Genomic DNA, 25,787 nt, shown 5'->3' with positions numbered 1-25,787 from the left:
AAACCTGGCCAATGTCCACATTGGGTAAATGCCAAGAGCAGGCATGGGCTTCTGGAATGCAGGGGGCTGATACAAAGAGAAAACAAGGCTTTCTCACACAAATGGATCCACAAAGGTTCTGGAGGAAGATTTTCCAAGGCACAAAGGGAAGTTAAGTGCCAAATTCCTGTTGAAAGTCAGTGGAACCTGGAGGCCTACCTGTGCCTTTGGAAATCTTCCTCCCAGGTCTGAAGGTTTTTGTATTTGCCTTCCTCTGGGACATCAGGCATAGTCATAGAATCATAGAATATCTGGGTTGGAAGGGACCTCAGGAGGTCATCTAGTCCAACCCCCTTCTGCCCCCTCCTCTGACTCCCACCACCTCAGCTGCTGCCCACAGAAAAGTCTGACAAAGACAGCAGGACAATGGCTCCATTGGATTGTCCCCTCAAATTATAGGGTCATGTGTGTAATAACATGTCACGGATGCACATTTTTGATCTAAACCCCTTTGTCTAGTTAATGTGATTTTGAGACAATGTACCGGCTCCTCTTATTTTATTATAACCCCTGTGGTATGGCGCAGCCATGGCTTGTATTGACCTCCACCTGGTCTAGTGTCCATTCCTAAAGTCCACACGCCTGCATGTACATTTTCAGCTAAGCCAGAAGCAGTTTGTTGCTGCTGGATTCAGAAGCAGTCTCATGTGTAAGGACTGCTAGCGATGGATGAAATGTACAAATTCAGAAGCACTGGGGTGGAGGAAGGTTTGGTGCTCTTTCCTGTAATTTCAAAGTAAATTGCCCACTTACCTGAGGCTCCTACCCCTGCATCGGGCTCACCTGTGCTTGACTGGTGGGACTGGTTGGACTGCAGTGGAGTCAAAACCAGGTCCTGGCTCACTGCACAGCAGGATGCCCTGATCTGCCCCCTACACTCCTTCTCCTTCTCACTGTTCATGACAGGGGCCAGTCACTTGGGCTCCTTGGAAGCAGCCATAGGGCTCTTGGGGGGTGGGGGTGGGGTCTCCACTGACTGAGGATGGCATGCAGCTCTTGGCAGATCTGTGGCTCAGCACTGGACTGATTGTTGGCCTCCCTGGCCTTCTGGTACACCTGCTGCAGCTTCTTGGCTTGCATGTAACACTGCTGTTTGTCCCTGTCATAGCCCTTCTCCTGCATCCCCTGTGCAATCAGCTTGTAGATGTGAATGTTTCTACAGCCTCTTCTTCCCAAAAGCACGCAAGATCTAATATCTCCTGTCTACTCCAGGCAGAAGTGCATCTGGACCATGTAGCCAGCATGGTCAGCTGCACAGTTACACTCAACAATGGAGAGCTGCTAGGTGTGCTCACCAAGCCAGGAAAGGAATTTCAAAAATTCCTAGGGCTTTTAAGGTGGGGGAGGGGCGCTTCCTGTCTACCTGATCCCTAGGCAGCAGAGTTCACAGCAGTGACCAGAGTGGTTAGTTTGGGGCATTCTGGGATGGCTGATGAAGGCAGAAATGGTTGACTTAAGTAACGCAGTGCCTGAACTCTCACTGCATTAATCTAACTACATTGATTGCCCACTAGCCCATCTAATTGTAAGCACAGTCTGAATGAGCTCTCCACTGACATACAGTGATGAGCTGTGGAAGAGGACTTCAGGAGCTGATCTCAATTGCATGGGCACATCCACCGTGCCTAGGTGCTCAGCATAATGCGATTGCTTGCCCAAATGATCACTTTTGGCTGGTGTTGGATGCCCAGTCCCCTTGTTATTTGGGCAGGAGTAATAAAGCATTGTTATCCTTGTTGTGGTAGTCAAGGGCAGCAGAACTGTGCTTGGCATACCCCGATTGAGGGACTCACCCTCAACCAAACAGCACTTGCTAGGCAGGAGACATAGGTTCCAAAGCTCAGTGGGTTGAGATGAGCTTGGGTCATGGTCTGGGTTGTGGTTACTATTTGTCTCTCTCTCTCTCTCTCCTCTGTATAACAACAGCTGGTTAAGACTCAATTGAGAGTCTTGTTACACACCAGCAATATTTAGGTCTAAGTGTTAAACATGCCTTAGGCTGCTGTCTCTGATGCAAGTGACTTCCCAGGGTTTACCAGCACTGATGCTCCCCCCGCTAACAGCTGAAATCACTGAGAGCTTTGTTAAGTGGTGAGTCTTGAACACATCCCAGTGATCGGCTGGCAGGGTTGCCGGCAGAGAGGTGTGGTGATTGGTTGGTCAGGGGGCTGGTGGGCAGGAGCGGAGCCCTGCAGACAGGTGTGGTGATCGGGCACCAGGGCAGCCGGCAAAGAGGAATGGTGAGTGAGTGCCAGGGCAGTGGAGTGAATAAGGTGCCTTCTTACCCTCCACACAGGGTAGGAGGTGAACTCTGCAGATGCACCTCTGAACTCTGGGTCTGCCCTGACCAAGGACAACAACTGTTAGTGGGGTGCAGAGAAGGGACGGGCACGTTAAAGGGACTTTTGGTTGCTGGACATGAGAACCTGAGGGAAAAGGACATTGCCCAACTTTCTTGGGGGTGGGTCTTTTGCTCATGGTTTGTTTATGAACCCTGTTTGCAGTGTTTTCCCAGTTTAATGCTGGGTTACTTCCCTCCTTTTATTAAACGTTTCTTTGCTACATTGAGACTCTGTGCTTGCGAGTGGGGAAGTATTGCTTCTTAGAGGCACCCAGGGGGTGGTGTGTAACTGTTCCAGGTCACTGGGTGGGGGCTCGAGATGGGTTTGTGTTGTATTGTTGAAAAGGAACCCCTAGATACTGAACCTGTATCAAAGCACTGTACAAAGGAAGATCAGTTGGGAATATTGCCCAAGGTTCCTGACTCTGAGTTAGTGCTCTCACTGAAGACTGTGCTGCTTCTAGTCCACAGTCCTGCTTTCTATGGCACCTCATTCCACATGCCAGCTTCAGTGGAATGCCAGCTCCAGTGCTCTGAGGGGGTAGCCCTGATTCCCAGGCCCCCAGAGACCTGATAGATAAGGAGGCAGGCAGGCAGGAGAAACTGTCCTCTCTGTCCCAAGATTCCCAGCTGTCTACAGAGCTGGCATAATAACCTGTTCAAAAGGGAAACTGAACTCTGCTCAGAGGGGGGCAAGTGATTCCTTCCTGAACAGGTGATTGGCTTGCTGGAAGGAGAGTGCAGAGCTGGAAGGAAGTGCCACTGCAGGCTCTGACTCAAGTCTGAGTGGAGGGACCTGTCCAGGGAGCAGTCCAAGAGCACAGCCACGGCCAGTCTGGCAGAGATCCAACCCCGGGGAGGACACTGACCACAAGGATGGATGCACGCATGAAGACTAGAGGAGTGAAGTTGAAGGGGCAATTGAAGCCTGGTCTATGCTACAAACTTAGGTCAGCAGACCAGATCCCTTCCGCCGACCTAAGTTGCCTGTTACGTTGAGTTAATTACTTTACCTCCGCAAGAGATGTAGCGCTTAACTTGATGTTGATGGGTCGACAGAGAGGCAATGTAGATGCAACATTGTGTAAACCGACTGAATTGGCTTCCAGAAAGTGTCCCACAATACTCCGCTGTGACTGCTCTGGAGCTTGTTTTCAACTTTGTTGCACAGCAGTGAGGTACACAGGAAACATCCCCTCCCCGCTTAAAGCTCCGGGAACTTTTGAATTCCCATTTCCTGTTTGATCAGCGTGGAGGGCTCAGCAGCCCAGTTGATCATGGCGACTCAATGCCCCAAACACACTCCAGGCTGGAGTACTTAGGAGGTGGTGAATCTTATTGGTCTGTCTGTGGGGAGAAGCGTCTGTGCAGGCACAGCTCCTATCCAGCCATAGAAATGCCGACATCTACGAAAAGATCACACAGGGTTTGGAGCAGAAGGGCTACACCAGGGACACAAAGCAGTGCCATGTGAAAATCAAAGAACTTCAGCAGGAGTACCAGAAGACAAGGGAGGCGAACAGTCATTCTGGTTCTGCACCGCAAACATGCCGCTTCTACAATGAGCTCCATTTGATTCTCAGCAGTGACCCCACCACTACCCCAAATGCGGCATAGCTACCACACAGGAGTCTGAGTCCTTGTCTACCTCAGGCGACATCAAGGAGGACATTCTCGAGGAGGAAGAGGAGGAGGAGGAGGGAAATGGGAGACAGGCAAGCAGGGGATCCATTTTCCCTGAGAGCCAGGAGCTATTTTTAACCCCAGAGCAGTCCAGCCAGATACAGGACAGTGTCGTGTCTGAGTGTGATGCTGGGGAAGGCACCTCTGATGAATTTACAATAGCAAGCACACTGTAGGGGTTACATGCTCTTATAGTTTATGTTTAATATGAGAAAAAAGGTGAGATGCAGTGGGTATCTGCTTGCCAGTGGCCACTCCAGCTATAAAGAGGGTGTCCCCCAGAAAAGACTATTTATGTGCACAGTGATGGCTCAGAAATCTTCCATGGAGATCTCCAGGAAACTTTCATGGAGCTACTCTGCAATCCTTTGCCGAAGGTTTCTAGGGAGGGCTGCCTTATTTCTTCCACCATGGTAGGACACTTTCCCATGCCATTCCAGCATTCCCTCTGCGGTACCATTGTGGTACACAGCATAGTAACATAGGGACCAGGTCTGTACCCAGGCGCTTGCAGCATAGGCTCCCTTGCTGCCTCTGTTACCCTCAGGAGACTCATATCACGTTGGGTCACCTAGGGGAGATGGTGGAAGCTTTCATTACAAGTACTTGTACCGCAAGCAATAGAGCGTATGATCCCACACCCATGGTTATTTCCGGGTCCCTCAACCACAGTGTCCCTAACATGCCAGTGGTTTGGGTGCAGGAACTGGCACTGAACTCAGAATCTGCAAGCCCAGGGTGACTGCTATCAGCAGAGTTAAGGTGGGGGGAAGCTGGGTTTCCTGTGGTCTCTCATGGCTACAACACCCCTCCCCCACCCCTGCCCCGGAGCCATATTAGACAAAGACCAGACTTAGGGAGGCTTAACTCTGGTCCCTGGTCTCCAAGCACCGTCCATGTTGCTGGGGGGGGGGGAGGGGGAGGGGAAGAGGAGGAAGGAGCATTGTCCACCTGCCCACCTGTGCTCCCAAAGCGGGTTGCCCACAAGTTGCAGCACAGGGCCCATTGCTCATGCAGCTGGGCCACACTCACCATGGCAGGAACAGCAAACCAGTTCACTGAATAGCTAGGGATACTGATTATGTTCTGGATTATGCACTCCCAATGTAATAAGGGGAGTGATTTTTAAATAGCAACTTTGTCCTAGACCCAGGGTATGCACTGAAAATGGTTGGCTTGTGCTTTGCATGCCTTACAATGGAAAGCTTGGCCTTCAGCACAGCCTCCGCACAGCCTCTCGTACCATGCCCCGACCCTGTGGCCCCTCCCACATCCAAACTCTGCTGCTGCTTGTGGGGGAGGCGCGGAGCCAGGTAGGGAGCCTGACAGCCCTGCCAACCCCCTGCACCCCCCCCAGCACCAGTGGGGGTCCTGGGCCGCACACTGCTGCCCACCCCCAATCCAGCACCAGCGGAGGTCCCAGGCTGCGTGCCGCCACCCCCCCACCAGCACCTGGGCCACCTCCGCCAGAACCCTCAGCGCTCCTGGGCAGACCCCCCCCCACCCAAGATTTAGATACTGCCAAGAATGACCTTGAGCGGATCACTGCAGACTACGTGGCTCTGGGAAGAAGGATAAAGGAGTTTGAGGCTCAAGTGGTGTTTTCGTCCATCCTCCCCGTGGAAGGAAAAGGCCTGGGTAGAGACCGTCGAATCGTGGAAGTCAACGAATGGCTACGCAGGTGGTGTTGGAGAGAAGGCTTTGGATTCTTTGACCATGGGATGGTGTTCGAAGAAGGAGGAGTGCTAGGCAGAGACGGGCTCCACCTAATGAAGAGAGGGAAGAGCATCTTTGAAAGCAGGCTGGCTAACCTAGTGAGGAGGGCTTTAAACTAAGTTCACCGGGGGAAGGAGACCAAAGCCCTGAGGTAAGTGGGGACGTGGGATACAGGGAGGAAGCACGAGCAGGAGAGCGCGAGAGGGGAGGGCTCCTGCCTCATACTGAGAAAGAGGGACGATCAGCGAGTTACCTCAAGTGCTTATACACAAATGCAAGAAGCCTGGGAAACAAGCAGGGAGAACTGGAAGTCCTGGCACAGTCAAGGAATGTGATTGGAATAACAGAGACTTGGTGGGATAACTCACATGACTGGAGTACTGTCATGGATGGATATAAACTGTTCAGGAAGGACAGGCAGGGCCGAAAAGGTGGGGGAGTTGCACTGTATGTAAGGGAGCAGTATGACTGCTCAGAGCTCAAGATTGAACCTGCAGAAAAACCTGAGTGTCTCTGGATTAAGTTTAGAAGTGTGAGCAACAAGGGTGATGTCGTGGTGGGAGTCTGCTATAGACCACCGGACCAGGGGGATGAGGTGGACGAGGCTTTCTTCCGGCAACTCACGGAAGTTACTAGATCGCAGGCCCTGGTTCTCATGGGAGATTTCAATCACCCTGATATCTGCTGGGAGAGCAATACAGCGGTGCACAGACAATCCAGGAAGTTTTTGGAAAGTGTAGGGGACAATTTCCTGGTGCAAATGCTGGAGGAACCAACTAGGGGCAGAGCTCTTCTTGACCTGCTGCTCACAAACTGGGAAGAATTAGTAGGGGAAGCAAAAGTGAATGGGAACCTGGGAAGCAGTGACCATGGGATGGTCGAGTTCAGGATCCTGACACAAGGAAGAAAGGAGAGCAGCAGAATATGGACCCTGGACTTCAGAAAAGCAGACTTAGACTCCCTCAGGGAACTGATGGGCAGGATCCCCTGGGAGAATAACATGAGGGGGAAAGGAGTCCAGGAGAGCTGGCTGTATTTAAAGAATCCTTACTGAGGTTACAGGGACAAACCATCCCGACGTGTAGAAAGAATAGTAAATATGGCAGGCGACCAGCTTGGCTTAACAGTGAAATCCTTGCTGATCTTAAACACAAAAAAGAAGCTTACAAGAAGTGGAAGATTGGACAAATGACCAGGGAAGAGTATAAAAATATTGCTCGGGCATGCAGGAGTGAAATCAGGAAGGCCAAATCACACTTGGAGTTGCAGCTAGCAAAAGATGTTAAGAGTAACAAGAAGGGTTTCTTCAGGTATGTTAGCAACAAGAAGAAAGTCAAGGAAAGTGTGGGCCCCTTACTGAATGAGGGAGGCACCCTAGTGACAGAGGATGTGGAAACAGCTAATGTACTCAATGCTTTTTTTGCCTCTGTCTTCACTAACAAGGACAGCTCCCAGACTGCTGCGCTGGGCAACACAGCATGGGGAGGAGGTGACCAGCCCTCTGTGGAGAAAGAAGTGATTCAAGACTATTTAGAAAAGCTGGACGAGCAGAAGTCCATGGGGCCGGATGTGCTGCATCCGAGAGTGCTAAAGGAGTTGGCGGATGTGATTGCAGAGCCATTGGCCATTATCTCTGAAAACTCATGGCAATGGAGGGAGGTCCCAGACGACTGGAAAAAGGCTAATGTAGTGCCCATCTTTAAAAAAGGGAAGAAGGAGGATCCGGGGAACTACAGGCCACTCAGCCTCACCTCAATCCCTGGAAAAATCATGGACCAGGTTCTCAAGAAATCAATGCTGAAGCACTTGGAGGAGAGGAAAGTGATCAGGAACAGTCAGCATGGATTCACCAAGGGCAAGTCATGCCTGACTAATCTAATTGCCTTCTATGACGAGATAACTGGTTCTGTGGATGAAGGGAAAGCAGTGGATGTGTTGTTCCTCGACTTTAGCAAAGCTTTTGACACTGTCTCCCACAGTATTCTTGCCAGCAAGTTAAAAGAAGTATGGGCTGGATGAATGGACTATAGGGTGGATAGAAAGCTGGCTAGATTGTCAGGCTCAATGGGTAGTGATCAATGGCTCCAGGTCTAGCTGGCAGCCAGTATCAAGCGGAGTGCCCCAAGGGTCGGTCCTGGGGCCGGTTTTGTTCAGTACCTTCATTAATGATCTGGAGGATGGCGTGGATTGCACCCTCAGCAAGTTTGCTGGTGACACTAAATTGGGAGGAGAGGTAGATATGCTGGAGGTTAGAGATAGGATACAGAGGGACCTAGACAAATGAGAGGATTAGGCCAAAAGAAATCTGATGAGGTTCAACAAGGACAAGCGCAGAGTCCTGCACTTAGGAGGGAAGAATCCCATCCACCGCTACAGACTAGGGACTGAATGGCTAGGCAGCCGTTCTGCAGAAAAGGACCTAGGGGTGACAGTGGACGAGAAGCTGGATATGAGTCAACAGTGTGCCCTTGTTGCCAAGAAGGCCAATGGAATTTTAGGCTGTATAAGTAGGGGCACTGCCAGCAGATGGAGGGACGTGATCGTTCCCCTCTATTCGACATTGGTGAGGCCTCATCTGGAGTACTATGTCCAGTTTTGGGCCCCACACTACAAGAAAGATGTGGAAAAATTGGAAAGTGTCCAGTGGAGGGCAACAAAAATTATTAGGGGACTGGAACACATGACTTATGAGGAGAGGCTGAGGGAAGTAGGATTAATTAATCTGCAGAAGAGAAGAATGAGGGGGGATTTGATAGCTGCTTTCAACTACCTGAAAGGGGGTTCCAAAGAGGATGGCTCTAGACTGTTCTCAGTGGTAGCTGATGACAGAACAAGGAGTAATGGTCTCAAGTTGCAGTGGGGGAGGTTTAGGTTGGATATTAGGAAAAACTTTTCACTAGGAGGGTGGTAAAACCCTTGAATGCGTTATCTAGGGAGGTGGTGGAATCTCCTTCCTTAGAAGTTTTTAAGGTCAGGCTTGACAAAGCCCTGGCTGGGATGATTTAGTTGGGGATTGGTCCTGCTTTGAACAGGGGGTTGGATTAGATGACCTCCTGAGGTCCCTTCCAACCCTGATATTCTATGATTCTATGATATAGTAGAAGTCATGAACAGGTCACGGGCCCTGAATTTTTGCTTACTGCCCATGACCTTTCCATGACTTTTACTAATAATACCCTGATTAAAATGAAGCCTTACTCATAATGCTTTAAGAAAAGGAGTACTTGTGGCACCTTAGAAACTAACAAATTTATTTGAGCATAAGCTTTCGTGAGCTACAGCTCACTTCATCGGATGCATGCAGTGAAGTAAGCTGTAGCTCACGAAAGCTTATGCTCAAATAAATGTTTTAGTCTCTAAGATGCCACAAGTACTCCTTTTCTTTTTGTGGATAGAGACTAACACAGCTGCTACTCTGAAACCTGTCATAATGCTTTGCCTCTCTAGCTCTCTGCCTGGAATGCTTCAAGTAATCAACAAGCATGCAGGTCACACCCTGAACGTCTGTCTGCTAGACAGACTTGGTTCAGCAACTCTGACCCCAGCAGCCTGTCTACAGCTCAACACCCCCTCTCTGGCTTCCACCAGCCTTGGTTACAACCAGCAGGGTGACTCCAACGCACTCCAAGTCCTGAATTTTCCCAAAACTGTGTGCTCTGCAAAGTCCAGCCCCCTCCTGGACAGTTCAAAGAAATAATAAGGTTCATTTGTTCCTGTAAAGACACAAAAACCCACCAGTTTGCCACATTAACTGGAGTTTAATTCAAAAACAGCACTGAGGTTTAGATTAATAGTAAAACAATTTTATTTATAATAGGACATAGATTAAGTGATTCCAAGTAAAATGAATAAAGTTTGAAAGGACATAAAAGTGAAAACACACATGTAAAAGTCTAAAACTTAATCTAGGAAGATTATACAAGCTTGGTTCAAGATGGGTTCTCACCTATATTCAGTTTCCTCAATTTCAAGTCCCGCCCCTCCGCCCCCCCCGTTGGTTGAATGACATATCTTTCTCAGTTTGCAAAAGCTATGGCCTCTTGTGTCTGTTTAGTGATGGATATCAAAGATGACTTCTGTCTTTGCTTATATCTCCCGAAGTTCAAAGACTTTGTTTCAGGGGCAGGATGACCTCATGCTGCTCTTCCCTTCCTGAGGGCTTCCCATTCCCCTGCTGATTTCTATGTAAATGGAGCTTCCATTGTTACTGGTCACACCTTGCTTAATGTCATTGGAGACAGGAGATAGCTGCCTTCTCTCCTGTCTGGAGGGGAACCTGTTTGTCCCTTTGTTTGGACACAGGCTGTAAAGCATAATATTATTAAGCAGCCATAATTCCTTATACAGTGTTAATACATTTATTTTACAGTGATATGAATCACCACTGTGTCATAGGCTTTCATAAAAGACCTCACTCTATATACTTTTATAATACAGTAATATTGTATACAATCAGTTGATTCAATTGTTTCTCACTTGAGGTTCAACCCCTCTTTATAGACCCGTAAACCTTTGAAATGGATTTTTCTGAGGGGTACCTCTCAAAGAAAAGTTTATTCATGCTGTGAAGAAGGTGACATGGAGTTAGGTGGTGAAGGAAACTCCCTGCTCTTTCTTTCCCCACTTGTGTTTGCTGAAAAGCAAATTCTTCTGTTTCCTGCCATCCCTGCTGCTTTGATGGTCCTGTTTACAATTTATATGTAAATTGAGGTAAACGCACGTTCTTTTGTTTAGGATAAACCTGTTAAATAACTCCCCTTGACATACCTGGGTTACACACACTTTAGTCATAATTCCAGCTTAGATTCACAGCTCTTAATACACATCATATGCATATACCACACAAGAATATCATCAGTGATGATCATTACTAATGATCAATTAGTGTTGATGAATGTTAATGAATATGAATGATCATTAGTTTTCAAATGATACCTCACAAGCATATTTTGTACAAAAATTGTTACAATAGTGTGTAGGGTATCAATATATCCCCTGCGTAAATTTATCAAGCTCAGTTTTAAAACAAGTTCGGTTTTAAAGGATGGAAGAATCCCATGCACTGCTACAGACTAGGGACCGAGTGGCTAGGCAGCAGTTCTGTAGAAAAGGACCTAGAGGTTACAGTGGACGAGAAGCTGGATATGAGTCAACAGTGTGCCCTTGTTGCCAAGAAGGATAACGGCATTTTGGGCTGTATACATAGGAGCATTGCCAGCAGATTGAGGGACATGATAGTTCCCCTCTATTCATCATTGGTGAGGCCTCATCTGGAGTACTGTGTCCCATTTTGGGCCCCACACTACAAGAAGGATGTGGAAAAATTGGAAAGAGTCCAGCGGAGGGCAACAAAAATGATTAAGGGGCTAGAGCACATGACTTATGAGGAGAGGCTGAGGAAACTGAGATTATTTAGTCTGCAGAAGAAAAGAATGAGGGGGGATTTGATAGCTGAAAGGGGGTTCCAAAGAGGATGGATCTAGACTGTTCTCAGTGATAGCAGATGACAGAACAAGGCGTAATGGTCTCAAGTTGCAATGGGGGAGGTTTAGGTTGGATATTAGGAAAAACTTTTTCACTGGGAGGGTGGTGAAGCACTGGAATGGGTTACCTAGGGAGGTGGTGGAATCTCCTTCCTTAGAGTTTTTTAAGGTCAGGCTTGACAAAGCCCTGGCTGGGATGTTTTAGTGGGGGACTGGTCCTGCTTTGAGCAGGAGGTTGGACTAGATGACCTCCTGAGGTCCGTTCTAACCCTGATATTCTATGATTCTATGATTTTGCCCCACTACTCCCTGGGGAAGCTGTTCCAGAATTTCCCTCCTCTAATGGTTAGAAACCTTCACCTAATTTCAAGCCTCAATTTATTGATGGCCAGTTTAGATCCATTTGTTCTTGTGCCAGCATTGGCTTTTAACTTAAATAACTCTTCTCCCTCCTGGTGTTTATTCCTCTCCTGTATTTATAGAGCGCAATCGTATTTCCCCCCAATCTTCCTTTTGTTAGGCTAAACAAGCCAAACTCCTGAAGTCTCCTCTCATGAGGTCGGTTCTCCATTCCTCAGATCATCCTAGTTTCCCTTCTCTGCACCTGTTCCAGTCTGAATTCATCTTTGTTAAACATGGGAAACCAGAATTGCTCACAGTATTCTAGGTGAGGTCTCACCAATACCTTGTAATAACACTTCCCTATCTCTACTGGAAATACCCTGTCTGATGTATCCTAGGACTGCATTAGCCTTTTTCACAGCCTCATCACATTGGCAGCTCATAGTCATCCTGTGATAGACTTATATACCCAGGTCTTTCTCTTCGTCTGTTGCTTCCAACTGATACGTCCCGAGCTTATAGCAAAAACATTTGTCGTTAGTCCTTAAGTGCAGGACCTTGCACTTTGCACTATTAAATTTCCTTCCATTTCAATTACGCCAGTTTTCAAGATCATCCAAATCTTCTTGGGTGCTGTTCTGGTCCTTCTCTCTCTATTGGCAGTACCTCCCAAATTTGTGTGATCATCAAATTTTATTAGCGCATACCCATGTTTTGTGCCAAGGTCATTAATGAAAGTGTTAAATAAGATTTGTCCCAAGACTGATCCTTTAGGAACTTCACTAGTAACCTTCCTCCAGCCTGATAGTTCACTATTCAGCATGGACTGTTGTAGTCTCCCCTTTAACTAGTTCCTTACTCATCTTTCGATTCTCATTGACTCATAGAATCATAGGGTTAGATGGGACCACAAGTGTCATCTAGTCTAATCCCCTTTCAAGATGCAGGATTTGTTGTGTCTAAACCATCCCAGACAGATGGCTCCAGCCTCCTTTTGCAAACCTCCAGTGAAGGAGCTTCCATGACTTCCCTAGGCAGTTTGTTCCATTGTCGTTCTGTGCTTACAGTTAGGAAGTTTTTCCTGAGATTTACTCTAAATCTGCTGTGCTGTAGTTTGAACCTATTGCCTCTTGTTCTGCCCTCTGTGGCAAGAGAGAACAATTTTCTCCATCTTTTTATGGCAGTATTTCAAGTATTTGACAACTGCTATCATGTCCCTCCTTAATCGTCTCTTTTCCAAACTAAACATACCCAGTTCCTTCAGCCTTTTGCTCATATGGCTTGCATTTGATAATCTTTGTCGTTCTCCTCTGGATCCTTTCCAGTTTCTCTACATACTTTCTATAGAACGGTGACCAAAACTGAACACAGTACTCCAGCTGAGGCCTAAACAGTGCTAAATATAGCAGTACTATCACCTCCCCTGACTTGCATGCTATGCCTCTGATGATCTGAACCAAAATTGCATTTACTTTTTTTGCAACAAACTCCCTCCCAGAGGCTACACCCCTCACCCTCTCCTGCACCCCAACACTCTGCCCCAGCCCAGAGCCCCCTCCTGCACCCAAACTCCCTCCCAGAGCCTGCACCCCTCACCCCATCCTGCACCCCAACACTCTGCCCCAGCCTGCAGCCCCCTCCTGCACCAAACTCCTTCCCAGAGCTTGCACCCCTCACTCCTGCACCCCAATTCCCTGCAGCTGTGTGAGTCTTACTGTTTTGCATGAATGCTGTGTGTGCCTCAGTTTCCAATGTCTAGGTGGTAGGAATAATCGTGTGTGACTTTTGTGGGGGTTGCTCCAGGTGCCTGCACCTATGCTATGGTCGCCCCTTCGTAACCTGAGACCCAGGATGGGGATGCGACCAGGTGACTCTTAGCCCGGGAAGCAAGACAAAGGCCGGAGGAGGAGCAACAGGCAGGGCAGGAGCCAGGCAGCTGGAAGCGAGTCAGTCTTGGCTGGCTTGGGGCCTAGGGGGAGGGCCCGAGCCCTGGCTCTGGGTTCCCCTCCCGCCAAGATGGGCTTGGCTGAAAGTCACTGATTTCTGTGCTAACAAGTTCTGACCTACGCTGTGTTCCTGTCAACTAATAAACCTTCTATTTTATTGGCTGGCTGAGAGTCACATCTGACTGCAGAGTTGGGGTGCAGGGCCCTCTGGCTTCCCCTGGGCAGACTCGCTGCGGGAAGTGCACGGTGTGGAAGGGGATGCTGAATGCTCTGAGGTCAGACCCAGGAAGGTCGAAGCTGTGTAAGCTTCTTCCTCTGGAGACAGTATACTCAGGGAGAGGAGGCATGCTTCCCCAGAGTCCTGACTGGCTTTGTAGGGAGTAGTTCCAGAGCATCACTCCGGTGACTCCTTGACAACACCCCACAGTTAAGAATGTTACACTGATTCATGACAATCCCTGAAGGATTTTGGATCTATAAACCACAAATGACACTAATAAAAAGTAAAACATATGAAATGTCCAATGAATTCTATGAGATTAGGTGCAGTGTGACCATATGACCCCGGCACCCAAACTCCCTCCCAGAGCTTGCACCCCTCACTCGGGCTTCCCAGCTCCCTGCCCCAGCCCGGTGAGAGTGAGTGAGGGTGGGGAAGAGTGAGCGACAGAGGAGGGGGAATGGAGTGAGTGGGGTTGGGCCCCGGGGAAAGGATGGGGCCTCAGGGAAAGGGTGGGGTAGATCCTGGGTTGATCTTAAATTCAAAAAGTGATCTTGTGCATAAAAAGGTTGGTGACCACTGCTTTACTGAAATCCACATTGATTAGATCTACGGCATTTCTTTTGTCTAGAAAATCAGTTCTCTTCTCAAAGAAAGAGATCAGGTTGGTCTGACACAATCTACCTTTTGTAAAACTGTGTTATATTTTATCCCAATTACCATTTACCTCTATGTCCTTAACTATTCTCTGTCAAAATTTGTTCTAAAACCTTGCATACAAGTGAGGTCAAACTAAAGGGCCTGTAATTATCCAGATCACTTTTTCCCCCTTTCTTAAATATAGGGTACTATATTAGCAATTCTCCAGTCATAGGGTACAACCCCCGAGTTTACAGATTCATTAAAAATCCTTGCTATTGGGTTCACAATTTCATGTGCCAGTTCCTTTAATATTCTTGGATGAAGATTATCCAGGCCCCTGAGTTTGACTCTTTGAGTTTGGCTTCCACGTTGGGTATGGTAATTTCTATTTCTATATCATCGTTCCCATTAGCCTCCCTGACACTGCTCCCAAGCTCTTCATTACCCTCATTAATAACGAAGACAAAATATACATTTAGGTGTTGAGCCATGCCTAGATTATTTTTAATCTCCACCACCATCCTTATTGGTTTAGCTGTCCCACTTCTTCTTTCCTTGTTTTACTTTTATTTATATAGCTAAAGAACTGTTTACTAATTGATTTTAGTGTACTTTGTAAGGTCCAACTGTGCTTGGCTTTTGCCAGTTCTTACTTTTTCCTTACACATTTTGACCTCCAAGAGGTAGCTTTTCTTGCTAATCTATCCCATCTTCAATTCCTTGTAGGCTTTCTCCTTTCTCTTAATCACCTGTTTGAAATGTTTGCTCATCCAGTTTGGTATGCATTCCTTCCCAATGATTTTTTTTCTCTTTGCTTGGGATGCAGGCTTTAGACAGTTTCTGCAACTTTGACTTAAAGTAATTTCAAACCTCCTCCACATTCAGATCCTTGAGTTCATCAGTCCACTTCCCTGACTACTTCCCTTAATTTTTTAAAGTTTGGCCCTTTGAAATCAAGGACCCTAGTTGCAGACTGGTTTTGTTAATTTTTTTATTTAAATTAAATAAACTCATGATCACTCAAAAGTTGTCCTCCACAACCAGTTCTTCTCTGAGGTCCAATACTAAATCTAAAGTGGCATCACCTCTTGTCAGTTTGGTGATTACTTAGTGAAGAAATGTCAGCTAACACATCCAGGAATATCTTAGTCCTACCAATGTGAGTAGCATATATATGTCCAGGAAATTAAAGCATCCCATAATCACACAATTCCCATAAAGAAAAGGAGTACTTGTGGCACCTTAGAGACTAACAAATTTATTAGTCTCTAAGGTGCCACAAGTACTCCTTTTCCTTTTGCGAATACAGACTAACACGGCTGCTACTCTGAAACAATTCCCATAGTATTCATTTAATTAAAAACATTAACGAGGTCTCTATCCATATCCAAATTGAATCCTGGGGGGTCTGTTACAGTCCCCAAGTACTATCCTAGTGGAGCCTCTGTTACCTTTCTTCCCCAAAGTGATTCTGACCCCAACAGATTCCATTTTATCCATTCCATCACTTCTAACTTCTTTACAATCTACCTCATCATTAATATACAGTGCTACTCCACCACCTTTATCTTTAATACCACATACTCTTCAATACCTGTGTTTCAGTCATGGCTACTATTCTCCCATGTTTCTGTTATCCTTATAATATCTGGTTTCACTTCCTGCACCAGTAGTTCTAGTTCCTCTATTTTGTTACCCAGGCTCCTTGCACTAGTGTTCAGACATCTTAGTTGTTTCTGCTTGGCTTTCCCCAGATTCCTCACCCAATTGGGTGCAGCCATTTTATTGTCAGTATCGCATACCTGACTGTTACTGTCAGTGGCAATTGCATCTTTGTTCCTAGATATATGAGTTTACATTTGGCCACATTGAAATGCATGTTTGTGTCCAGTTTACCAAGCAATCCAGATTGCTCTATGTCAGTGTCCTGTCCTCTACATTATGTACTGCTCATTCAAACTTTGTGTCATCTGCAAACTTTATCAATGATGATTTTATGTTTTTTACCTAGTGACTGAAAAAAATGTTAAACACTGTAGAGCCCAAAACTGATCCCTGCAGGACCCCCTTGATACACACCCTCTCAATGTTGATTCTCTCATTATAATTACATGTTGAGACTTATCAATTAGCCAGTTTTTAATCCATGATCATTTTATGGTTTTGTGCTCTCGCTGTAGGTTTGCTGTGGGGACTTAATCTCACGTGCAAGTCATTGACTTTTCAAGTTGCAGTGGGGGAGGTTTAGGTTAGATATTAGGAAAAACTTTTTCACTAAGAGGGTGGTGAAACACTGGAATGCGTTACCTAGGGAGGTGGTAGAATCTCCTTCCTTGGAAGTTTTTAAGGTCAGGCTTGACAAAGCCTTGCCTGGGATGATTTAATTGGGGATTGGTCCTGCTTTGAGCAGGGGGTTGGACTAGATGACCTCCTGAGGTCCCTTCCAACCCTGATATTCTATGATTCTATGACTGTTCCTTTCAATGACACTAAGAGTCTATCCGTACCACAAAGGATGCCAATAAAAATGTTAGATCTCTGCATGCTGTAGTGACTCCTGCCTCCCTAAATGGTAGAAGGGTTCACCACCCCAAGGAAAGGGACAGGAATTTGGGACAATAGATGGGTAGTGTACAGGATTTGGATAGTATCCAATTAAATAGTTTGTGAGCCCTCTAGTGGTGCTCACTGTGTTCTCTGTGTTAGAAATCAGTCAGAGAGCAGTGTGTGTATAGAGCTAGGGCAGCATGTTGTTTGTGTATTTAGCAAACACAATCATTTGGGACCCAACTCTGCCTGTGTGGTTTCTTGTGTAAAGAACAAAAGACATGCTGTTATGCCTAAGAGGGGAACCTCCCAGCACACACGGTTCTGTCTGTTTCTTTGAGAGCGTGTGGCACAAGCTGTCAGCATAGTCTGTGTGGTATGTAGATTGTAGTGGATTTTTTACCTTCAGTCCTTTTGGTCTGATGTCCATCTGTTTGCATTTGGAAAGGAAGATGATGTCTGTCTGTATCTGTACGAGTTTTTTCATGAAGTTGATAGATTTCCACTCCATACGGCTAAATTCAGTGCCTTGCACAATGACAGGTTTCAGAGTAGCAGCCGTGTTAGTCTGTATTCGAGTACAGACTAACACGGCTGCTACTCGGAAACTTTTCTGTCTGTGTTCACCATCCTTCAGACATTGCAGGCAGGATAAGGATTAGCCTCCAGGAGCAATGATGGGAATTTTGGACAACTGAGGGAGCTGGTGTCTGACTCATAACTTCCTGTATCCCATCCCATTCTTCCCTTCCCTAGAAATGGACCTGGTGTAGGTGATAGAAAGTCAGGGACATAAAGGAAGTGTCCAGAGAAAATTGTGGTTCCTTCATAAGTCATCACATTGCACAAAATCATTTATTATAAACTTTCCAACTCCTCCCTTCCCCTCTCTTGCTGGTTCAACAAGCTCCACTCCAGTAGCATGATGAACTCTGCAGTCCCTTACTCCGAACAAGAGATGTGGCAAAAGCAACAATAGGCATCTTAGAAGGCAGCAATGGCAGTCTGCAACTAAAATACATCTGGGGGAGCTGGGCTGATCTATATTATCTATAATGGCCCCTAATGTCTATGAACTCCCCTTGAATTTGCCCTCCACACCCCCCAGCTGACCTAGCTGTCTCCAAAATCTGCTGTGTTTGGTGGATTATGAGCCACATGAAATAGTATTTTAGCACCATGAGATGCCACAGATGTTGAGCCCTAGTGTTTCTTGTGGCAATGGGTGAAGCTGATCATTCCCCAAACATTGCTAGCAAACCATTTCTTCTTTCCATACTAGCACAGCTATGCTTCAGGTCACTGAAAACCTCCTCTGCTTTTCAGTCTGCCTCCCTTATAGTTCCCTTTGATTCTATCTCACATACAAAATAGGTCAAATTCACATGCGGCCAGACTGGAAAAGAGTCTGTTAAAGGCAGGTAACAGAGGTGATATGCGTGTCAGCAAGAGAAGGCTGCTGTGCCCAGACAACTCATCTTCCCCTTGAACTTCTTGTCTCTTAAACTCAGACTTGGTAATCTGGGGATCTTAATATTCTTTCTGTCAGACATGATACTGGGGTTTCCATTGCAAGTGCATCTCTTTTTGGGGTCCTTTAAAACATTGCATCTGGGATTACACCTTGTCAATACTAATGAGAAAGATTTCCTCCCAGAGCCCAGCTCAGGATCACACTCCGAGCTGTATTGCATAATATTTGTTTTTCTTTTCTGAGACTTTGAGGAGGTAAGAATTCTTCCTGCCCTGCTGAAAATCCAGAGTCTGCTCAGTTGCATAGGTGGGCCCCTGTTCAGCAAGCCAATGGAGTGACTCCAAATGTACAGAGGTGTAACTGAGAGCAGAATTTTGCCCACTGTATCTGGCAGGGACATTTTACTCTTTCACATACATCCAAAGTTCAGCACAATCCCAAGCAGTGCTCAGTGTTTTTCACATGCTTAGAAACTTTAGCTTTTGCCCTTCCTCCACACAAGTGAAATAGGAGAGGAGCCCAGGACCTACCCACAGTGGGAAAAAACACCTACCATGTTCACAGTTATTTCACTGCAGGCAGAAACACAGTCATAATTGCAGAAGATCCAGTGACCAACAGGACAATAGGCAGGCTACTCACCCTGACTTAGTCCTTGCATCCAGAGGAATTAAAGCCCTTGAAGATGAGGTCTCATTGTTCAAGCTGTTTCTTAAGGGAGGCAGTTGCTTTCTTTATATCACAAGATTCGCTGAGGTTCAGTAAGAGAGAGAGAGAGAGAGAGAGAGAGAGGAAGGCAGAAGGGGAGGGACTGAGAGAAGGGCCCAGAGGCCGTATAGAATGACAATGGAAGGAAATGCTTTATCAAACCTAGAAAGCCTGGCCAACCCGGCCCTGGGAATGCAGAAAAAAAAAAGGCTTGAAGAAGAAAAGTTAGCTAAGCTGTTCTGGGTGCTTCTCTTGGCCACACTTAGTCCCACTCCCCACCAACCCCTCATAACACATGCACAATGCAAGATGATGGAAACTGTCAGATGCAAAGCTCTTTTTTGATTAAGCAAAGGGACGTTTTGGCATTTAAAAAACAAAAAGGAACTGGAATCCAAAGTGCTCCCCTCCTCCCCCGACTCCAGCCTTCCAAGTTTCTATGAGTCAAATGTTAGCAATGTGTTACCGAAATGTTACTAATCTGGTATGCAGCATCTGAGAGGGTTAAGCTAATAAAATTTGTGTTTGTGGGCTGGGGGAAAGTTGTCATCAGAGAGTGTTTTTTCTCTTTCTCTCTCTCTCTTTTTTTTTTTTTTTTTGAGGGGGGAGGGAAGAGTCCAATATCTTCTTTGGGTAGGGTTAACTAACATGTAAAGCTGACATTATATTGATTTGGTGTTAACCCACCATTCTCTGCATGAAACACAAGAGGAGGTCACATAATTTTTTATTAGTATTAAGAGAGAGAGGAAGGGTTATTATCCTTATATTACAGATGGGGGAAACTGAGGCCCAGAGAGATCAAGTGACTTGCCCAAGATGATACAGGAAAGCCAGAGCTCAGCCAGGTTTGAACCCAGAGCTTGTGAGACCCAGGCCTTCACAGTGCTGAAAAGCTGGATAAGAGTCAACAGTGTGCCCTTGTTGCCAAGAAGGCAAACAGTATATTGGGCTGCATTAGTAGGAGCGTTGCCAGCAGATCGAGGAAAGTGATTATTCCCCTCCATTTAGCACTGGTGAGGTCACATCTGGAGTATTGCGTCCAGTTTTGGGGCCCCCACTACAGAAAGGATGTGGACAAATTGGAGAGAGTCTAGCGGAGGGCAACCAAAATGATTAGGGGACTGGGGCACATGACTTATGAGTAGAGGCTGAGGGAACTGGGCTTATTTAATCTGCAGAAGAGAAGAATGAGGGGGGATTTGATAGCAGCCTTCCACTACCTGAAGGGGGGTTCCAAAGAGGACGGAGCTCGGCTGTTCTCAGTGGTGGCAGATGGCAGAACAAGGAGCAATGGTCTCAAGTTGCAGTGGGGGAGGGGAGGTCTAGGTTGGATATTAGGAAACACTATTGTGACAGGTTGGGTCACAGAAACCCCCTTGAGACTGCCACCTGATGTGCTGAGACTACCTCTGAGCCCGTTTTCCCTGGCAGCTTGGGACTTCAGTACCTTGTCTGGGTGTGCCAGACACGCTAGCCTGCTACAAACACAGACCCAGGTCTGAACCACATCCTTCAAAAGCTGCAAGCTAACTGAAAACAGCTTAAGAAGTGCTCCTGTCTCCAACACCCAGTTCTCAATGGGATCCAAACCCCAAATAAATCTGTTTTACTCTGTATAAAGTTTAGACAGGGTAAACTCATAAGTTGTTCACCCTCTATAACACTGATAGAAAGATATGCACAGCTGTTTGCTCCCCCGGGTATTAATACTTGCTCTGGGTTAATTAATAAGTAAAAAGTGATTTTATTAAATATAAAAAGTAGGATTTAAGTGGTTCCAAGTAATAACAGACAGAACAAAGTAAATTACCAAGCAAAATAAAACAAAAACACGCAAGTCTAAGCCTAATACAGTAGAAAATTAAATGCAGGTAAAGCTCACCTTCAGAGGTGTTCCAATAAGCTTCTTTGACAGACTAGACTCCTTCCTACTCTCCATCTCCATCCTTAGAGGTTTTTAAGGCCCGGCTTGACAAAGCCCTGGCTGGGATGATTTAGTTGGGGTTGGTCCTGCTTTGAGCAGGGGGTTGGACTAGATGACTTCCTGAGGTCCCTGCCAACCCTCATATTCTATGATTTACAAGATTCATAGACTGTAAAGCCAGAAAGGGCCATTGTGATCATCTAGTCTGACCTCCTGTATAACACAGGCCAGAAATTCTCGCCCGTTTACCCCTGTAATGAGCCTGATAAATTGTGGTTGCTGAAGAATATCGAACAGAAAGGCATCCAGTCTGGCTATAAAGCCATCAGGAGATGGAGTATCCACAGCTTTCCTTAGTAGGTAGTTCCAGTGGTTAATCACTCCCACTGTTAAAAAAATTGTGCCTTACTTCTCATTTGAATTTGCCTGTGTTTAACTTGCAGACTGACTCCGATAAAGTAAAGAGCTTTATAATATCCCGTATTTTCTACTCATGAAGGTTCTTACCCATTGTCATCAAGTTACTCTTTGATCTTTTTAATAAGCTAAACAGATTGAGCTCCTTAAGTCTCCCACTACAAGGCCTTATTTCCAGCCCTCAGATTATTGTTGTGACTCTTCTCTGCACCCCTTCCAATTTTTCAACAGCCTTCAAAAATGTGGACAACAGAACTGGATGCAGTATTCTAGTACTGATCTCACCAATGCCCTATACAGAAGTAAACTCACAACACAACCCCTCCTCTCAGCTCCCATCTCTTTTCAGGGTTAGAATAACAAATAATAATATGCCACACTCTGGCATGCCTGCAGCATCACTAAACTAGGAGGAGTAGTAGATACGGTGGCAGGTAGGGATAGGATACAGAGGGACCTAGACAAACTGGAGGATTGGGCCAAAAGAAATCTGATGAGGTTCAACAAGGATAAGTGCAGGGTCCTGCACTTAGGACGGAAGAATCCAATGCACCGCTACAGACTAGGGACCGAATGGCTAGGCAGCAGTTCTGCGGAAAAGGACCTAGGGGTGACAGTGGACGAAAAGCTGGATATGAGTCAACAGTGTGCCCTTGTTGCCAAGAAGGCCAATGGCATTTTGGGATGTATAAGTAGGGGCATAGCCAGCAGATCGAGGGACGTGATCGTTCCCATCTACTCGACATTGGTGAGGCCTCATCTGGAGTACTGTGTCCAGTTTTGGGCCCCACACTACAAGAAGGATGTGGATAAATTGGAGAGAGTCCAGCGAAGGGCAGCAAAAATGATTAGGGGTCTGGAACACATGACTTATGAGGAGAGGCTGAGGGAACTGGGATTGTTTAGTCTACAGAAGAGAAGAATGAGGGGAGATTTGATAGCTGCTTTCAACTACCTGAAAGGTGGTTCCAAAGAGGATGGTTCTAGACTATTCTCAGTGGTAGAAGATGACAGGACAAGGAGTAATGGTCTCAAGTTGCAGTGGGGGCGGTTTAGGTTGGATATTAGGAAAAACTTTTTCACTAGGAGGGTGGTGAAACCCTGGAATGCGTTACCTAGGGAGGTGGTAGAATCTCCTTCCTTAGAAGTTTTTAAGGTCAGGCTTGACAAAGCCCTGGCTGGGAGGATTTAATTGGGGATTGGTCCTGCTTTGAGCAGGGGGTTGGACTAGATGACCTCCTGAGATCCCTTCCAACCCTGATATTCTATGATTCTATGATCACTATGTCTAAACTCTGTGGCACTCAGAGTCCTGTGGCCTCATGTCAGACACCTAAACATTTATGCTGTCTGAACAGAATATCCATTCCCTGGGAAAGTCTGAGACTTTGAAATTTGGGTTTGCCCCAAAGCAAGACAAAAAGTTGAAATCTTGGAATTTTTCACAAAAAAAAGTATTCTGAAATATGTCATTTCAACCATATTTTGTTTCAGCTTTATTGTTTAGCATAATATAATAATGTTTTGACTGATTATATAATTCTATAAACAATAAAGTCAAAACTAAATATTTTTTATCCTAATGAAACATTTTAATAATTTCTCTATGAACATTTTGATGACATTGATATGTTCCTGTGAAACATTTCAATTTAGTCAAATCAGCATTTTCTGATGGAAATTGTTACATCAGAACATTTTAACCAGTTTATTTACATCCATTCATGCATCAAAAATATATGCTTACATGCAAACAGCCTTCCCAGAGACATGTAGAGAACTTGCTTGTTGGTTAAGTTTGGCAGCAATGAAAATAAATAGCTCTGATACCTTCCCAGAGCTTCTAATAACAAATAGACATTGATTTAAATGTGAATTAGGCACTTAGGTGCTTTTGAGAATCCCACTAGGGAACTAACTGCTTCTTTAGGCACCTAAATACCTTTAAAAATCTGGCCCTAAGTGCCTAAATCAGTTTTGACACTTGGCCCTAGGCTACTAAATTAGTTAGGAGCTTTTGAAATGTTAAAAATTCTCTTGAGTCTCATTCAGTTTGCTGCACTGCCTTTCAGAAGGAATGTGTTAAATTATATATCAGAGAGACGAGGTGGCTAAGGTAATATCTTTTCTTGGAGCAACTTCTGTTGGTGAGAAAGACCAAGCTTTTGAGCTTACACAGAGCTCTACCTTGTCTCTCTCACCAACCGAAGTTGGTCCAATTAAAGATATTACCTCATCCGCCTTGTCCCTCTGATATCCTGGGACCGACAGCGCTACAGCAACACTGCATACAACTTATATATTAGGCAGAGCTGGAAGAGGAAACAGTTTTCCCATCCCATAAAACAATTTGGGATTTCAAACAAAATTATCCAAATGGGGGGGGGGGGGGGAATCAAATTTTCAAGAACTCCCCCCACCACCACCACCAATTTTTTTTTTTTTTTTACTCAGGTCAATTGATGTCAACCTTTTTTAAATTCTTTTATGTTTTTTAAACTATAATTACCTTATTCCTATCATTAGCTTATTGTTATATCAACAATCAGACAATTACATTTAATAAAATGAAACATTTCAACAATCTCAAAACATTTTTTTCAAAAATGTTTCAAGTTGCAATACTAACAGACTCTGAACCTTTCCTGTACAAAGTTTTAGTTCTGATGAACTGGCATTTTCCAGGGAAAAAAAACTCTATCAAAAAATTCCCAGCCAGGTCAGAATTAACCTATGCCATGTCTAGTTATTAGCCCTCACTCTGCTCCCAAAGCAGGAATCCTGTTACTCAGCATCCCACTGCTATCTCACAAAGAATGTAACCTGCTGGTAACATATATGTTGTTGTTCCTCTTCAGCCTGGTGCACACACAGACAAGTTGAACATGCACTGACCCACAGTTACTGCTCATGTGGAAGAGCTCTGACCTGTGGTTATGACCCACATGGGGGAAAAATATTATATTATGTGATTAAAGATGGTGTCCTAATTCATGTGCCCAAGGGGGCTGCACTGAGGTTCTATAGATCTTTTAAATTTAGGGATTTCCTAACTGTTGGGTGTTTGACCTTCTGTCCTTAATAGTCTGTTAATATAGCTTTTTATAATAATTGTTTCCTTGTTATCTTGTTCTCCCTCCATCTGTCTGTTGTCTCTCTTCTTTTATTTAGATTATTAGCTTTTCAGGGCAAGAGCTGCCTCATTGTTCTGTTTGTAGTGCGCCCTGTACATGGGGCCCTACATGCTACTGGAATACAAAAGTAAATAAAAAAAATAAATAAATAATACCAATAATATATCTCTAGGACCTCCTCTAAGGGAGGACCCTGAGATAACTGTAATTGTTAAAATGAGTTTATATTGCAAAATGTCACATTTAGAAGTAAATTTGGGTGTTGTGTTAATATCTATTGTTTTATTTTTATTGTTTGCAATTTGGTAATGAAAATTGCTCTTTTAACTTAATTGCAGACTGTATCTGAAGGAATCTGACCTCAATGTGTTGGTGATATTGCCTGTGTGTCCAGAGGATGGGAGACCCTGCCTGTGTCAGCACCTAAAAGATCAGAAATTGATATAAGAAGTTGATCTTTCCAGAAAGCCGGGTGGAACGTGAGCACATATGGGGAGCACATGCCTCACGTGTTAATGAACCTTTCTGCTGCAGGTCACTAGTTTGAATCCATCCCAGCTCAGAGGGGACTGAAAGTTACTCCCATCAAATGGAAGTTTAGTGGCACTTGTATGAGCTGAGTTTGGTGGGTCTCAGTTCCAGCTCACTTGTAACAAACCCAGCAACAGCCTTTGCACTAAATAGCATGGCCCCTAGAGGAAGTCCCCTGTCACAGATCAGGCGGGCAGGGCCGTGTATGTGTGAAACTTGCCCTGCTGTTGTTCTGTAAATAAACAGATAGCTTCCTTTTCCAGGATTTTCAAGCTGATGCCTTTCGTCCCCAGAGAGGCTGTCTGTGGCTATGGGGCTGCTCTCCTTAGCATCTCCAATTCAGGCAGAGTTCACTGGGTGATTACATTGAGTGCATGCTGTCTGGAGTTCTCTGCTTAGTGTTTCTTTCTGGTGCCCTTTTACTAAATCTTTGACCTTGCTCCCATCCTGCCTTTCTTAAGCAGTTTCCCCACAGTTAGATTATCCTAGTTCCTTCCTCCCCCCGCTTCTCTGGGGATAGGCCACAGTCACCTGTTGGAGGTTTCTTCAGCAGTGTTCTTCTGATAGACAAAGGGGCCTGTCACGGACTCACAGGTCGTGCCCACTCTTGGCCCCGTGTGGTCCCTGGGAGGAACCC

General features: G+C 45.6%; 1 protein-coding gene across 6 annotated transcripts in view; it reads right to left on the bottom strand.

Moving 5' to 3' along the window:
• HDAC7 (histone deacetylase 7) overlaps positions 1–19,405 on the bottom strand; it is a 259,341-nt gene extending 239,936 nt beyond the window's left edge. For 2 of the 6 annotated variants that reach the window (XM_043533221.1, XM_043533223.1), the window contains exon 1: positions 19,076–19,268. In XM_043533221.1, coding sequence (XP_043389156.1) covers positions 19,076–19,094 — 19 coding nt within the window. In that variant the 5' untranslated portion in view covers positions 19,095–19,268. Of the gene's footprint in view, positions 1–19,075 lie in introns of all 6 variants that reach the window. The other 4 variants (XM_043533230.1, XM_043533228.1, XM_037887839.2 and 1 more) reach the window with 4 other exon arrangements.
• Positions 19,406–25,787: the final 6,382 nt, after the last annotated feature.

This window comes from Chelonia mydas, chromosome 20 (genome assembly GCF_015237465.2).
Source record: "Chelonia mydas isolate rCheMyd1 chromosome 20, rCheMyd1.pri.v2, whole genome shotgun sequence".
Taxonomy (NCBI): Eukaryota; Metazoa; Chordata; order Testudines; family Cheloniidae; genus Chelonia; species Chelonia mydas.
The sequence above is the reverse complement of the archived record's forward strand: the minus strand, read 5'-3'. Positions and strand labels throughout refer to the sequence as shown.